Source organism: Dendrobates tinctorius, unplaced genomic scaffold, assembly GCF_039654945.1.
Source record: "Dendrobates tinctorius isolate UK_male_01 unplaced genomic scaffold, ASM3965494v1 ptg000127l, whole genome shotgun sequence".
In the NCBI taxonomy this organism is placed as follows: Eukaryota; Metazoa; Chordata; class Amphibia; order Anura; family Dendrobatidae; genus Dendrobates; species Dendrobates tinctorius.
Genome location: NW_027361795.1, coordinates 13,820,690 through 13,834,824, shown reverse-complemented (window position 1 = coordinate 13,834,824; position 14,135 = coordinate 13,820,690). Strand labels below are relative to the sequence as shown.

Here is a 14,135-nt window from a genome sequence, read left to right as displayed (position 1 = left end):
GATGACCCCCTGTAGTGTCTTAATCCCCCAGGCACCTTTGTCAGGTCTGGGAGGCCTGAAAATCACCCCAACCCGTCTGACTACTCCTGGACATAGGGAGGGTGCTGGAAAGGACAGGAGGGGGGGAAGTCAGTTCCTGTGTGAAGAGCATCGTGTGAACACAGCATGTCACAGAGAAAGGGAAGCGTATGGACTTTTAATCCTCCTGTTACTGAACTGCATACATGTTCTAGACTATTGTATCCTCAGTGTGGTGTATTGTTTATGGACCTTCTAATTTTGCCTAAAATAAAGGTCTTGGGATTGTTCACACTTCCCTCGCTCTGTTGATTGTGAGATACCGGAGAAGGACCCCGTGACATCATCATTTGCCTAATATTTGTGCACACAGAAAACCCCCTGACATCATCATTTGCCTAATATTTGTGCACACAATATATTATGCCAAATGCGCTTATGCCCTGCAATCGACTATGGCAGAGAGGGTCTAATTTACTAATCCACTGTATAGTTTAGATAGCACAAGTGCACATGTGCCGTTATGATGTAGGCTCTACCCACAAGGACAGAGTACACAGGTGCAAGCCGACAATTTCTCTGTGCAGGCACAAGATTTTGACTGCCTATGTGGATGACACAGAAGATGTGAATTACAGTGGGAGGACTAGCACACAGCACGGGAGAATGTCAAAAGTTTTTTTTGGGGTGTATGCAGGGGGAGTCGGGGGTTATATAACCATTGATGGACCACAGCACATTCTCTGATTAAGGTCATGGTGTTAGTTGACACGGGACAAAACTGGTGACAGGTTCCCTTTAGACTAGACAGTCTAAAAATGCACCAAATTTATTTAAATGGTACATGCTGTTTTGTTAATTTGTTGCATCTTTAGAATATCCTAAACCAAACCCAAAATACGTAATGATTGTGTGCAGCATGCCTGACATGTTTTTTTGGGGGTAAATTCGTTTAGCTGATCTCCCCCAATGTGGGACATTTATGCAGTATTCCGTTATTGCATCACACTGGGTCACAACTAAGCTGCAGGTGACTCCTGCTTTGGTGAGTTGCAAATAACTTTGGATTTCTACTCCATCACCCTGTTGTAGCTGTTGAATTTGACTTTACATAATTTCTGTGGAATTCTAGAAGTCTCCTTGTTCCACAGTTTTACCACAGTCCGGAATTGTGCTCCTGGCTTCAAGGTTTAAGGTCCCGTTACACATAACGATGTCCCAGCGATCCGACATGGATGGGATCGCTGGGACATCGTTAGGCTGATCGCTGGTGAGCTGTCACATAGACAGCCCCTCCATCGATCAGGACCAGCGAGCAAGCTGGTTTCCAATGTAAACAGCGGGTATCTAAGAGCCGCACGGCTCTTGGATACCCGCTGTTTACATTGGAAACCAGTGTCCAGCATGGCTGGTCTCTCGCTGCCAAACGCAGCGATGCCTGCTGGCCAGTGGGAGACCAACGATGAAAAAAACGGCCCAGGACGATGGAGCGCGATCAGCGATACCCGGCAGGGGGGCCGGTCGCTGATCCCCGTCACACACAGCGATCTCGCTGGTGAGATCGCTGTGGCTTCGCAAAATCAGCGGTCTCGCTGTGTGTGACAGGGCCTTTAGCCTTTTTCTAACACTCTGCTGGCTAGTCTCATTATTTGGTTTCATTGTAAAGTTTCAGATAATAAAGGGACGTTTTTTATATCCAGCAGGGCTGCCAACATGGACCTTCTTCAAAACAGCAAGAAGACTCCAAAAAAGAGCATGGCTCCATGGACCAGGAGCGGAAGCTTAAGCAGTATTTGCAAGATGAGAGGATTGCACTTTTCTTACAGAATGAAGAGTTCATGAGAGAACTTCAGAGAAACAGGGAATTTCTTCTCGCACTTGAAAGAGGTAAAAAAAAATCCTTTAAATTATAACATCAAAGGACAGTCAGCTCTGCAGGGAAGAAATCAGGAAAAAAATCCCTGTGGAACCAAGTGTAATTAGAGTAGTTGTAATTACAAGGTCATCTGTAAAGAAATATGCATAAAACATGCTTGTCTCTATACTTCAGATAGAGCTGAGCATTTCTCAGGGAAGCAGACTGAAGCTATTGTCATTAATTCTGTATGTGCTAAAGACCCTCACACATTGAAGGGAAATATGCCATTAACTATATATCATACAAATTATATTCCTATAGTCACATTCAGAGGCACCAGACAAGGATCTCCCTCCTGCACTATTTTTTAACATAGTAATAGATCCCCGCTTCAACATTTAAAAACTACTTCCACTTTACTTCTGTGTCTATACTTGAGCATTTCCAAAGGCAAATTAAAAATTTAAGTCATGGCTTTTGCGGTTGACATCTTACTAGTTGCACGAAATCGCAAGAGAATAGTTCTAGTACTTTTGGGAGCAATCTTAAGATCTGTCATTATTCTTAATATGCTAGAGGCTCTTCTACTCGAGGGTCCATGTAAACCCCTTTGGGAATTCTTGATTCTTATCAGTTGGTAAACCAAAGTTACAAAATAGGTATGATCAGACATCTGCAATCTACAATCAAATTATTTTTTACATTTCCCATCTAGAACGGTGTCTTCTTACTTGAAAATAATCCCGTTATCATATATAGGGCGGACAGATTTGCTAACAGTTATTGAAATACCCAAACTCTTATGCCTACAAACATTCCCAATCTCGCTACTTCAGAGGGGTGAATGAAAACTCGACCTCCTCTTCTGTTCTTTCATTTGGAGTTGATAAGAGATCCAAAATTGAATTCCAGATTCTCCAACAACCTCATTTACATGGTAGGTAGGTAGGTTAACCCACTTTTCAGCAAGGTCATGTAAAACCGGGCAGCATCTCCGGAATCTGAAACAATTTTCACTTCATATTTTTTTTTTTTTTAATATTGAAACCAAATTTTCAGCAAGGAAAGACACGCTCTATAACTTGTCATTGGATCTGAAATGGTATAAGATACTTATACCAAATGGTTAGTTTGGCCACTAAAAAGGTTTTCACACTACAAGAATTTTGGACCAAATCTCCCAACCTAAATATCCCATTTTTGCATATTAAGAAGGACACACCTACATGCATTCATGCTGCCACATTTATCACCAGAAGTATGGAACCCTCATTACAAGCCGGCACCATACAAGGCCACATCTTTCACTTACACTTTTTACTGCATTAAAATAAGACTTCAGATTATCTGGCCTCAAATCCCAGGCCGACGATATATCAATATATCCTCTCTAGACAGACATGTCAACTCATTGAAATTGTTACATCCTTAACTGTACTTTCCTTTTCTGTCTCTGCATATGTCTCTAGGCAGTGCCACACTTTCATTGCGGATGACACAAGCTCAGTTCGGATAAATGACTGTTGGGATTTGTGGTGCTGTTCGGGCAGGGAGCTTGTAGGTTAATACCTTACTATTGCTGATTTTATTAGCTCTTTGCTGTGAGCCTTAGGCCGGGCCACAATGTAAGCAGCCTGCAGCTTACCAGAGTTGCCAGTTAGCTCCGGTCTCTTGTACTTTCTGTTTCTTTGTTCCTGACCTTGGCTAGTTATTCTCACTACCTGACTGTCTCTTGATTCTGTTCCTGATCTAGAGCTTTTTTTTTTTTTTTTTTACTGACCTGGCATCACCACTATTCTCTACATTCTCGCTCCACTAGAGAGCAGCAACTCCATATGTAACCCATAAGTTCTGGTCCCTGTATACGGGTTAAAGGGTGAAGGCCAAGGTTCCCCTGGATCCTGCTATTTGGAGTGGTTTGTGCAAAAACTGTCTGTGGAAGCCCTATTAAGGGATGTCTTCCTTCCACAAACAGTGTAACTTTACAGGAATATGGATCCAGGATTATGCTAATTGTAAAGAAGCAAAAAACTGTTTTGTTTTATATCTGAAAAAGTTTAATACTTACTCTGCCAAGGCACATAAAATACCATTTTTCTTTATGTGGTACCTTCCCCTTTTTCCTTAAATGGGTTGTCCATTTCCCAGACACCACCTTTCCAGCGGTGTCCGCACTAGCTCTTTCGGGGATTGTGGACATTATGTTGCTTTATTCACGTGACAGGCTCCTTTTAAAGTCACTTCAAACCTGTATAGGGTTGTAAGAAAGTAGGATTTGTAAGGTTTCCTGAAAAAAATGTATATTTGCTGCTAAACGTTTAACCCTTCCATCAACCTAATAATGTTAGATTGTAAGAAGCATAGTGGAAGTTCCTTTGCAAGATTGGACGAGATTTCAGCATAATTTAACTGCGTTTCAATTGTTTTCCCCTTTTTTTTAGTATATTATTTGGTAAAATGAATGTCATTCAATATTAGAACTTTGCTAAAAAATATAACTTATGAGGATGAAAAAGACTAAGGCTGTGTGCCCATGTTGCGTTTTTTAAGCGTTTCCGCAGCGCTTTTAGACGCGCGTTTCTGCCATGGAAACGCTTAAGAAAATTATAATTGAATCCGCACGTTGTGCTACTGGTGCGTTTTTTTTCGCTGTGGAAGCGCTTAGCAGAAAAAAAGCAGCATGTTCATTAATTTTGCGGAAATGCATGCGTTTCTGCATACATTTGTATTGCAAAATCGCATAGGAAAATGGATGCTAAAATGCTTAACAAAAGCGTCAAAAACGCTTACAAAAGCGCTTCATAAAACGCATGCGATTTCCCGGGAAAAGAGAGTGTGTTTCCGCTCAGAAATATTCTGCTTCAAAAAAACAACGTGGGCACATAGCCTAAAGCTCAAAAATGTAAAATCACTCCAACCTTCAAAGATTAAAAGGGTTCTCCACTTTCAGTTTACTACTTTCAAATTTTTCCTTGACACGATAAACATCATAAAATTAGATGGTACTGATCCTCTCTGGTTCCAGCACTGTGTCTTCGCCACTGTTCTTGTGATTAAGTACAGGCTGCGGCAGTGACATCATGTCTACCGAGCTGCTGCCAATCATTGAGTTTGCTGGCTTTTATCGCCTATATCGACAGTTGCTGAGATCATTGATTAACTGCAGCGCTTTAAAAGTGACATCTCTGCTGCAGCCTGTACACAATCACAGAAGTGTAATACCAATTGAGTTTCCCACTGATCCTGAGCATGAAGGAGACATAGTACTGGTTTACTTTACTCGATACCGCTGTGCTCCTGACAACTTTGCTGCATGGGAAGCTACAGCCAAACCTACTTGAATGGCGCCACATTGAGGTTTGCAGCACACATGATGGCCACCAGTGCCGGTTTACAGGGTAAATCCAAAGAAAGAGATACAGGGATGGGTCTATTTAATTTTAGGGTTTAGTTGTAGTCGTAGCGGTTGGACTTAAGTTGAGCTAAAAACTTTAGAAATTTCAAAAATTAGGCGGTTGTCACTGGTACTTGACAGTGTTAGTTGTCATGGATTGCTTTGGATAATAATTGCAATGATTGCACGATACAAGATGACAATTGGTCAAATCTATAATATAATATAAGTAATGCATGCAGTCTTGTAGAACAGCATTATTAGATAACCGCAATTTGCTAGTTTCACTTTGCACATTTAATGCAGCAGTGTATGTGTGGCTTTTCTCAGACTTGTGGTTACCATTCACGTAGAATTTTAGCCTACTAAATATTTGAGTGGAAAAAGCAATGCAGGTTAGACTATCTTAATGCATTCAGATGTACTCTGGATATCCTCTGCAAAGCACTAATTGACACGACATATTATATATAGATTGTGCTACCACACAACTCCGCTGTTGTAGATCTAGAAAGTCAATTCACTTTTATAGCTGAGTTTACTAATTTTACTGATGAGCCTCTTGTAACAAATAGCATAAAGTAAAATGTATGCTTAACCCTACTATTCTGTTCGTTACCACTATACACTTGTTATGTTCCAGTCATTTTTGACCGAACCTAATAAAGTCTTGATTTTTAGCTAATTTAAGTGTTTTAGTTGAATAATTTTTGCAGTATTTTATTGTATGTGAACCTGGTTGTTTATAAACAAATGAAAAATGGAAAGAAAAACTTACTTTTTAATTTTTTGTGTCAAAACATTTAACATGGCTTTATTGGAATATTTATGCATATTGCATATTTAATGATGATCCTTCAGAACTCTGTTGTCTGTATATGTGCTCTCTCCAGCTGGACTGAAAATGAAATTGGATAGACTACTATGGCAATTGTGTACTGATAAGATAAAATAAAACACCCCCCCACCCTTTAGGATAAGAGCTCAGAGTAAAGCAAACACACTTTTCAGACAGAATTTGTTAGTACTCTTTCAGGTCAGCATTTCACAGAAATTTGATCAGGGAACACAAGTAAAAAAAGAGAATATGTTCATTTACAATATGAAATGTTGAGAACTGAATTGAACTATTTTACATGAACAGCAGGGTAATAATATTTGGAACATTACTATACTGGAAGGTAATCCATCAGCAGTATTGTAATGAGAAAATGTATGAATGTGTAAATCTGCATGGACCAAAAGGACCTAAATAAATTGATAAATAGTAGTAGATGTAATATATAGTCCAAAATGAGATGATAGCTCCTTTTATTTTACTCATAAAATGGCTGGAGATCACTATAAAAGGCTATCGGTCATTTTTGACCGAACAGTACAAGTGTATAAAAAATTGTGGAGCAAAAAGTAAACAAAAAAAAAAAGTACCCATAGTAAGAACCCCTCAAATGAGGAAAAGTCAATCAACCACAAGTTTCAGAACCGCATCTTGAATATTTTAAAAAATATTAAAGTTCAAAATCGGTCGTTTTTGACCGAACATAACAGCAGGGTTAATATAGATTGTCTACTTTAGAAACCATTATGACAATTTCTAACCTTCCATGTACTTCCCATAGCTAGCGCTCCTGTGTTCTGTATGAGAGAACCGTTGCCAGACAACAAGAGAACAAAAGGAGTGGCAGTCCAAAATTAGGCTTACTCAATGGATATTCAAAGGATCTTGGAATAATAATAAGTTCCACAATCGGATGCGTTAAAGCACCACTCCAACTTTTTTTTTTTAATTGCAGCACTGGAGTGGTGCTCTAAATCTAAGTGCCCTGCCTCGTGTCTTATACTCACCCCCGACATTTTCATCTGTTATCACCGCCTCTCCCGTCTGTCTCCTGCAGATTGTGACCTGCTGGCTGATCCAGTGTTCATGGAGTGAGCCGGCCGTCACAACTCAATAGAGGCCTATGAGAGCCTTGTTCTTGATCTCATAGAATTGCAATGAAAGCTTGTGACGTAGCTTCTGACCAGTCCGAAGCTGCTCTCACAAGATGGCGCCGTGGGACCAGAGCATCACAGAAAAAAAGGTGAAGATGCCGAAAAGTGAGTATAAGATAATGTGCAGGGAATTTACTGTAGACTTAAAGCACCACTCCAGCGCCGAAAAAAACAGCTGGAGTGGTGCTTTAAAAGAAATGTTCCTGTGCTGTGATAATCTTATATATGTTCCCCTGCAATGTACTGTTATTTGCTGTGTCTGATAGTGCTGCTTCAGTTCATGGACAGCACATATCACAGCTCCTGGCCAGGGATGGGAAGCATAAGTCATTTATGATAAGTGAGTATATAGACAAAAGAGCAGGGCTCCCAGTTGCCATCTAAAGGAACACATTTCCCTGCCTGGGGTAGCACAGGAGTGAGTGTTTTTGCCATGACGTAGGAACTCTTGCGGCTGCTAAGTTTATATGTCAGTGACTTGATTTATGATGAACTAATAGGATGGGTAATGTGGCAGAAACACTCACTCCTGTAATAAAACAAACAGGGAAATGTGTTACTTAAGAAAGCAGCGGCTGCGAGTCCCTGCTGTTTCATTTGTATACTCACTTACAAGTATCTTATTCTTCCTCCCTTTGACAGGTATTGTGGCCTGCGCTGACCATGAACTGGAGCAGCTCTGCGCAACAGACACAGCCATTACACAGTACACAGCAGCGGCACATTTATAGGATTGCCTCAGCACAGGAACATTTTATTTAACACATCCAGTTGTGGAACTCAGGCTATGTTCACACAGTAATATTTTGCTCACTATTTCACATAAGTATTTATAAACCAAAACCTGGAGTGGGGTCAAAAAAGCAGAAGAGGTGACGTGTTTCTATTATACTTTTTCTGTGATTATTCCTCTCCAGGTTTTGGCTTAAAAGTACTAATGTAATCTGACCAAATACTGAATGTGTGAACATGGTCTTATTATTATTACTGCAAGAACTGATAATTAAGATTTACTTTGCTCATGGAACAAACCCTGTAAGTATAGCCGCAAGTAGGCTGCGGAAAACTGCATCCCACAACAATGTAAGCACACAAATATGTAAGTTGTGCTCGGGTTCATACTGTCTAAAGATCCGCAAATAACTTTTCAAGAAAGTTTAACAGCCCCATTTTATCAGTTATAAAGAGTTTCTCTTGTTATGGAAGACTCGTGCTGTTCGGCATTGCACAGACAGCTGATTGACTGGAATTCACACTTCATACTGTTTCAAGGGATTCAACCGACAATTTTTTTGTCTCTATCTATGAACAACATAATGTATGGGCAGAGACTGCTATTCCAGTGCTGGGTCACTTACTGGGCTACTTACTTTAGCTATGATAAGATCACAGTTTTATCTGCTGCATATATGCCAATTCTCTCACTGAATTCTGTGTAACTCCACCCACACCATTGCTTGAAAGATTTTTGTCTGTACTGTGCATAGGCAGACATCTGCAAATCAGTGTTGGGGGTGGTGATAGACAGAGCTCACGAATATGAAGGATTACATTGTGGCAAGTTTACAAGTCTTTTCAGTGGTAATCTCCTGCTGATTCAACCACGGTAAGCAACCCAGTAAGGGACATAATGTTGAAATCAGGCGCTCTGCCTCTATATTGTGCTGCTCTCAAATGAGGTAAAGAAAACCTGGTGATGGTCTACCTCGTGGTAATGCAGCAGGAAAATTGAACACGGTGTACCTGTATTATGTTGTGTGCTGTAAGGGCAACCTTTAGCTCTGACATTTTCAGAACCCTTTAAAGGAGAAGCCTTAGACTGTACTCCTCTTCAGTTTCCCTATTCGTTTCTATGAGAGTGTTTTGGTTGAAGGATGGCATTGGGTCCCAAGCAAGCTTTGTTGAAGCAATACATTTTAGTAAAAAATGAACACCCTCCATCCTTTCATACACACACAAATGGAAAGGATTTTTTTGTGGCAAACTTGCATAAAACAATATTTTGGCCTTAAAAATGACAAAAAATAATAGATGTATTGATTTAAATGTAGTGTAGTACATAAAAGTATGCTGAAAGATGATCTGTCCACTGTGTGCTCATAATGTTGACTTATCTGTGTTTTTTGTGTATGTCTTTTTTACTTTTCAGATCGTTTGAAATATGAGTCAAAGAAATCCAAGTCTAGCAGTATGCCGGTGAATAATGATTTCAGTTTTTGCCCTTCAATATCAAGTAAGGACGTATGACACTAGGGAAAAATCAATAGCTGCTCTGCTTGCTTTCTTACCTTGTAGATTATACATATTGTAACACAATCAAAACGTATTAGTCACCTCTCCCAAATTGTAGCTGAAAGTAGAGACTTGTATCTACTTGCAAGTAGATGAGTCTTTCTTAGTATTGTATTTTTGGCAATTACCTGTCACTTATAACCATTTCCTGATGTTGTCATATATAATGAAATATTTTAAAGCTGGTCCCGTTACCTTTTTAATTCTGAATAGTAAATATTCTATTATATAGGGCAGGTGCACGACACCTGCAGATATCTGTAAGCTTGATATCAGTGGCGCCGCTCTCCTCCCGATGCGTGGGTAAACAGCACTAATATAACCTTCAATATTTGACACCAAAATACCGGGGCAAATTTGGTGTATTTATGGTCTAAAGTAAGTCAACCAAGAGGTGGTATATGGAAAATGTTCTAATATGTCTAACAAAATGTACCAAATCTGTCAAGTTTGCAACATAAATTTGCCATGTTTTCTGCCTGTCTGGTCTAGATATAAACTCCCTAAATTTAGGCTGGTAATGAAAAGTTTCCCCTATGTGTCTGTTTTCTGGAATTCCCTTTTGTGTCTACAGACTGAAGCTTCATCTTAGGTTCAGATCCTCCATTACAAATTGTTTTAAACTGCACCTCGATGGAACTCAATGGACTCCCTTATTCTTTTGGTTTATAGCAGAAACCAAAGGCATATGTGAAAATAGTCTAAATGGGGGCTAAAGCTGTTGAGAGTCTAGTGCCCTAGTTGTCCCAATTCCCTTATATCCAGTGTTGGCTAAATGTTCATGAAAGGCCGTCAATTAAACTATAATAATAGCAATGCATTGGTGTTCTTTTATTTTACAGATGTTGAATCCCATTCTGTTTCTGAGACCTGTGATTCTAACAGTGCTATATCTGAAGATGCCTTATTTAGAGATAAATTAAAACACATGGGCAAATGTGAGTATATTATAAAGCCACATATGATTTGTGTAAATTTAGTTCCTATACAGATTACTATCTGAAAGCCTTGATGTCCCAACAGTATATGTTATAGCTGAGCAAATTGATTTGATGTAATATGAATTTGTGTCTTATTTTAGGAAGTCCACAGGTTCTGGCAAATTCTAACAATTTACAATTCAAAAAGCCCCAAATATGACCATTGCCGTTTTACACATTGCATAAGATGACACCAGACACAGAAGACTCACACGATCTCAGGCACTGCGGCATCATTTGGTTTCCAATAATGCCTTGCAGCTATCACTTCACATGATGCTGTGCAGCCAATCAGGAGGGTCTGTAAAGTGCCACTGTAAAAGCTGAGGCAGGGAAATTGGCTACCATTTTAGGGCTTATGAATTAGAGAGCGGACCCCAGAGTCCACAGCACAGCATTAGAGGAGAAAAAGCCCTAAATCATTGGACAAATACTCCAGAAAGACTGTATTGTAGAACTGCAACACTGAAGATGAAGAGTGAGGTGCAAATACCACAGAGCGCCAGTTAAAAGGGGAGAGAGAAAAACGCCAACAGCAGTAGCAGTGCCAGACTCCGAGTGATTGATCAGTGATATGATGTAGATGGCACCTGTCTGAAAATCCTCAAGCAAGCCACTCAGTTCCATATTTTTACAGTAAAAAAAAGTCAGAAATCCGTTTCATTTAGATAAATTTGTGGTGTCTGACAGAAAAGACTGTACTGATTTTTTGCAATAGTTTTGGAGAAGGAGGGATAAGGTAATTGTTTTTTAAAAAGACAAGAAAAATTCTCAAATCCTAACATTTAACTGACCGTCTCCCTCAGGAAGTGTGCGTCAAAAACAATTATATATATATATTCACAGCTGCGTTACTAGTGAAACTTTACGTCTGCACATTGCACACCAAGACGGTACCTTGTTGCAGCTTTTCTTTCGGGACGTGTACCTATTTAGCATTTATTTTGTGGGAAAGGAAGGTGGAGGGGTGATTTGTTTTAGTAAAAATTAAAAAATAAAAGCAACACAAAAACTAAGCATTTAACTTTTTGAATAATTATTTTGCTAGTTTAATTTGACAACAATACTGTGTGCTGCTGTTGCATGTTTCTTTTTGAGTGTGTACCTACTGAGGTCTCTTTCAGATGTCAGTGTGGCTGTTACGTGTGGTGACAGTTCTCACACGTACCGGAGACGCATGCACACATAGACCCATTCAAGTGAATGGGTCTGTGCACAGGTCAGTGTGTTTCCACGGACCGTGTGTCCATGGGCAAAACATGCTGACATGTCAGTTTTTTTTACCAGCAGCATAGGTCACAAAACGTCCCGCACATGTACACACTGATAACACACAGGGATATCATCAGTGGAACACATACCGGCGCCTGAGAATAAGTGGTACAGTTAGCGCTGTTCCCTGGTACCGGGTGCTGACGATGGCTCACATCATTCTCCTCTGCTTTGCCGGCAATCAGCATGATCAGGGGAGAATGATCAGAGTTATATGCAAGTGATAATGGCAAGAGCAGGCAGTGGCTGATGGGACTATTACTCCCATCAGCCTACACCTGCTGCCACTATTAACAGTGAGAACAGGCGGCTGTTGTTGAGAATATTCATCTCCCGCTGCCTGCGCAATAAATAAATAGGCAATTTAAATAAAATTACGTTGGTTCTCCTGTATTTTTGATAACGAGCCAGGCAAAACTAACAGCTGGTGGCTGCAACCCTCAGCTGTCAGCTTCTGCAATGCTGGTTATCAAGAATAGAGGGGTCCCCATTCTGTTTTTTTAATTATTTCAGTAAATAATTTAAAAAACCGGCGTGACCCCCCCCCCCCCCCCACACCATTTTTTACAACCAGCCTTGCTAAAACAGCTGGTGGCTAGTATTCTCAGGTTGGTAAGGGACCATGGACACAGGCCTCCCTCAGCCTAAAAATAGCAGCCCGCAGCCACCCAGAAAAAGGCACATCTATTAGATGTGCCAATTCTGGTGCTTTAGCTTGCTCTTCCCACTTCCCTTGTAAAACCTAAAATACCACCAAGAGTGGGATGGAAAACTGTGGGAGAAGTAAAACAATATTAAATAAAGAAAATAAAAAATGAGTGAATATACAAATCAAGAATACATAACTAAAATAATCCAAAAAATGAATATATAAATTATATATAAAAAAAGTGCAGACCATGTGTATATTAAAGAATATACATATACACATATACAAATCACACAGTGATTGCAGCAATAATCTATTCACCCATACTAATTATTCATAATATAAATAGATCTGCAAATATATATATATATATATATATATATATATATATATATATATATATATATATATATATATATATATATATATAATAGAGGCAGGAAGAGTGAAGTAAAAATGCCTTTATTGATACAAAATGTGGCAATTAGTGCAAAAGCACTACAAAAGGGTGTCCACACACTAAAACATGTACATTATATACATATACAAATAATAAAAAAAAATATAATGATAACAATGATAAATAAATTATAGGGATATATTTACGGATATATATGGTGGCCCTATCTTAAACTGTCTGCTAAATAGCCATACATGGAAGGAAGGACATAAAACACAACAGAGTTATGACACTGCACCGTGGGTGAATAGTCACCACAGGATGAATGAAAAAAAATGGCAGCAGGTCATATATATAAAAAACATGGATGAAAGTCCTCCCCACTGAAATAAGTAGGTCAAGCAAAAAATGGGTAAAATAGTATACCTGGATAAAATAAGGCAGGCCACCGGTGTGCGGAGCACTCCCCGACGCGCGTTTCGGATCAGCGTCCTTTGTAAAATACAAAGGAAATATGCCATCTTTAACTTTAGGCCTTTTAGAGATCATTTCATCTTCAACTTGCTTAACTGTTCACAATAACAGCAATTTTGACCAAGGTGTGTATACTTTTACATGCCACAGTATCTCAAAAAAACTTCTTCTAAGTGATTTATTGGAAGAGATGAACAAATCAGGCTTTGTAAGTGGATGAGATGAATGACATGATTCAAACACCTACAGTAGCTGTGTTGCTGACCTGTTAGCTAAAGTGGTAGAGGCAGTAATATTGGCGCACTATGTGAAGGCAAATGTAGAGGTCTGAATCAGGCGTTGAGGCAAGGTGCTCAGGGCATTTCAGACACTGAGGCAATTGTCACCCGGGTCAGGAGTAATGATAATTATTGTGTGGTGGATAATCAGCTACGTAAAAAGTGGGTTAAACAGCTTTTTTATTACTAAACAATAAACCTATTGCTACTCTCTAAGCCAGGTGTGGGGAATGTCCGGCCCGTGGGCCGTATACGACCCGTGATATCATCTGGTGTGGTCCGCAGCAACTTTTCCCATTTTTTGGCCACGGACCCTTTAATTCTTATGTGCGTTATTGTGCAGGAGTCTGGTCACAAGGGCATGACGTCATCAGAGGTCCTTTTATACACTGCTGCCCCTCTGACAGGCAAGAGCCAGGAGAAAGCTGACGCGATATGTGTTTCACTCTCGTGTATGTCGTGATGCCTCCGTTAGCAGGCAGGTCACAGGTCTATACACAGTACTCTCTCATTTCCTGTATTGCATTC

The 14,135-nt window shown here is 39.8% G+C and overlaps 1 protein-coding gene across 3 annotated transcripts in view; it reads left to right on the top strand.

Annotated features, from left to right (window-relative positions):
* Positions 1 to 14,135, top strand: part of CUEDC1 (CUE domain containing 1) — a 183,913-nt gene that overhangs the window by 126,695 nt on the left and 43,083 nt on the right. For 2 of the 3 annotated variants that reach the window (XM_073542528.1, XM_073542527.1), the window contains 3 exons: positions 1,719 to 1,905; positions 9,412 to 9,495; positions 10,397 to 10,492. In XM_073542528.1, the coding sequence (XP_073398629.1) occupies positions 1,719 to 1,905; positions 9,412 to 9,495; positions 10,397 to 10,492 (367 nt within the window). The remainder of the gene's footprint in view (positions 1 to 1,718; positions 1,906 to 9,411; positions 9,496 to 10,396; positions 10,493 to 14,135) is intronic. The other variant, XM_073542529.1, reaches the window with a different exon arrangement.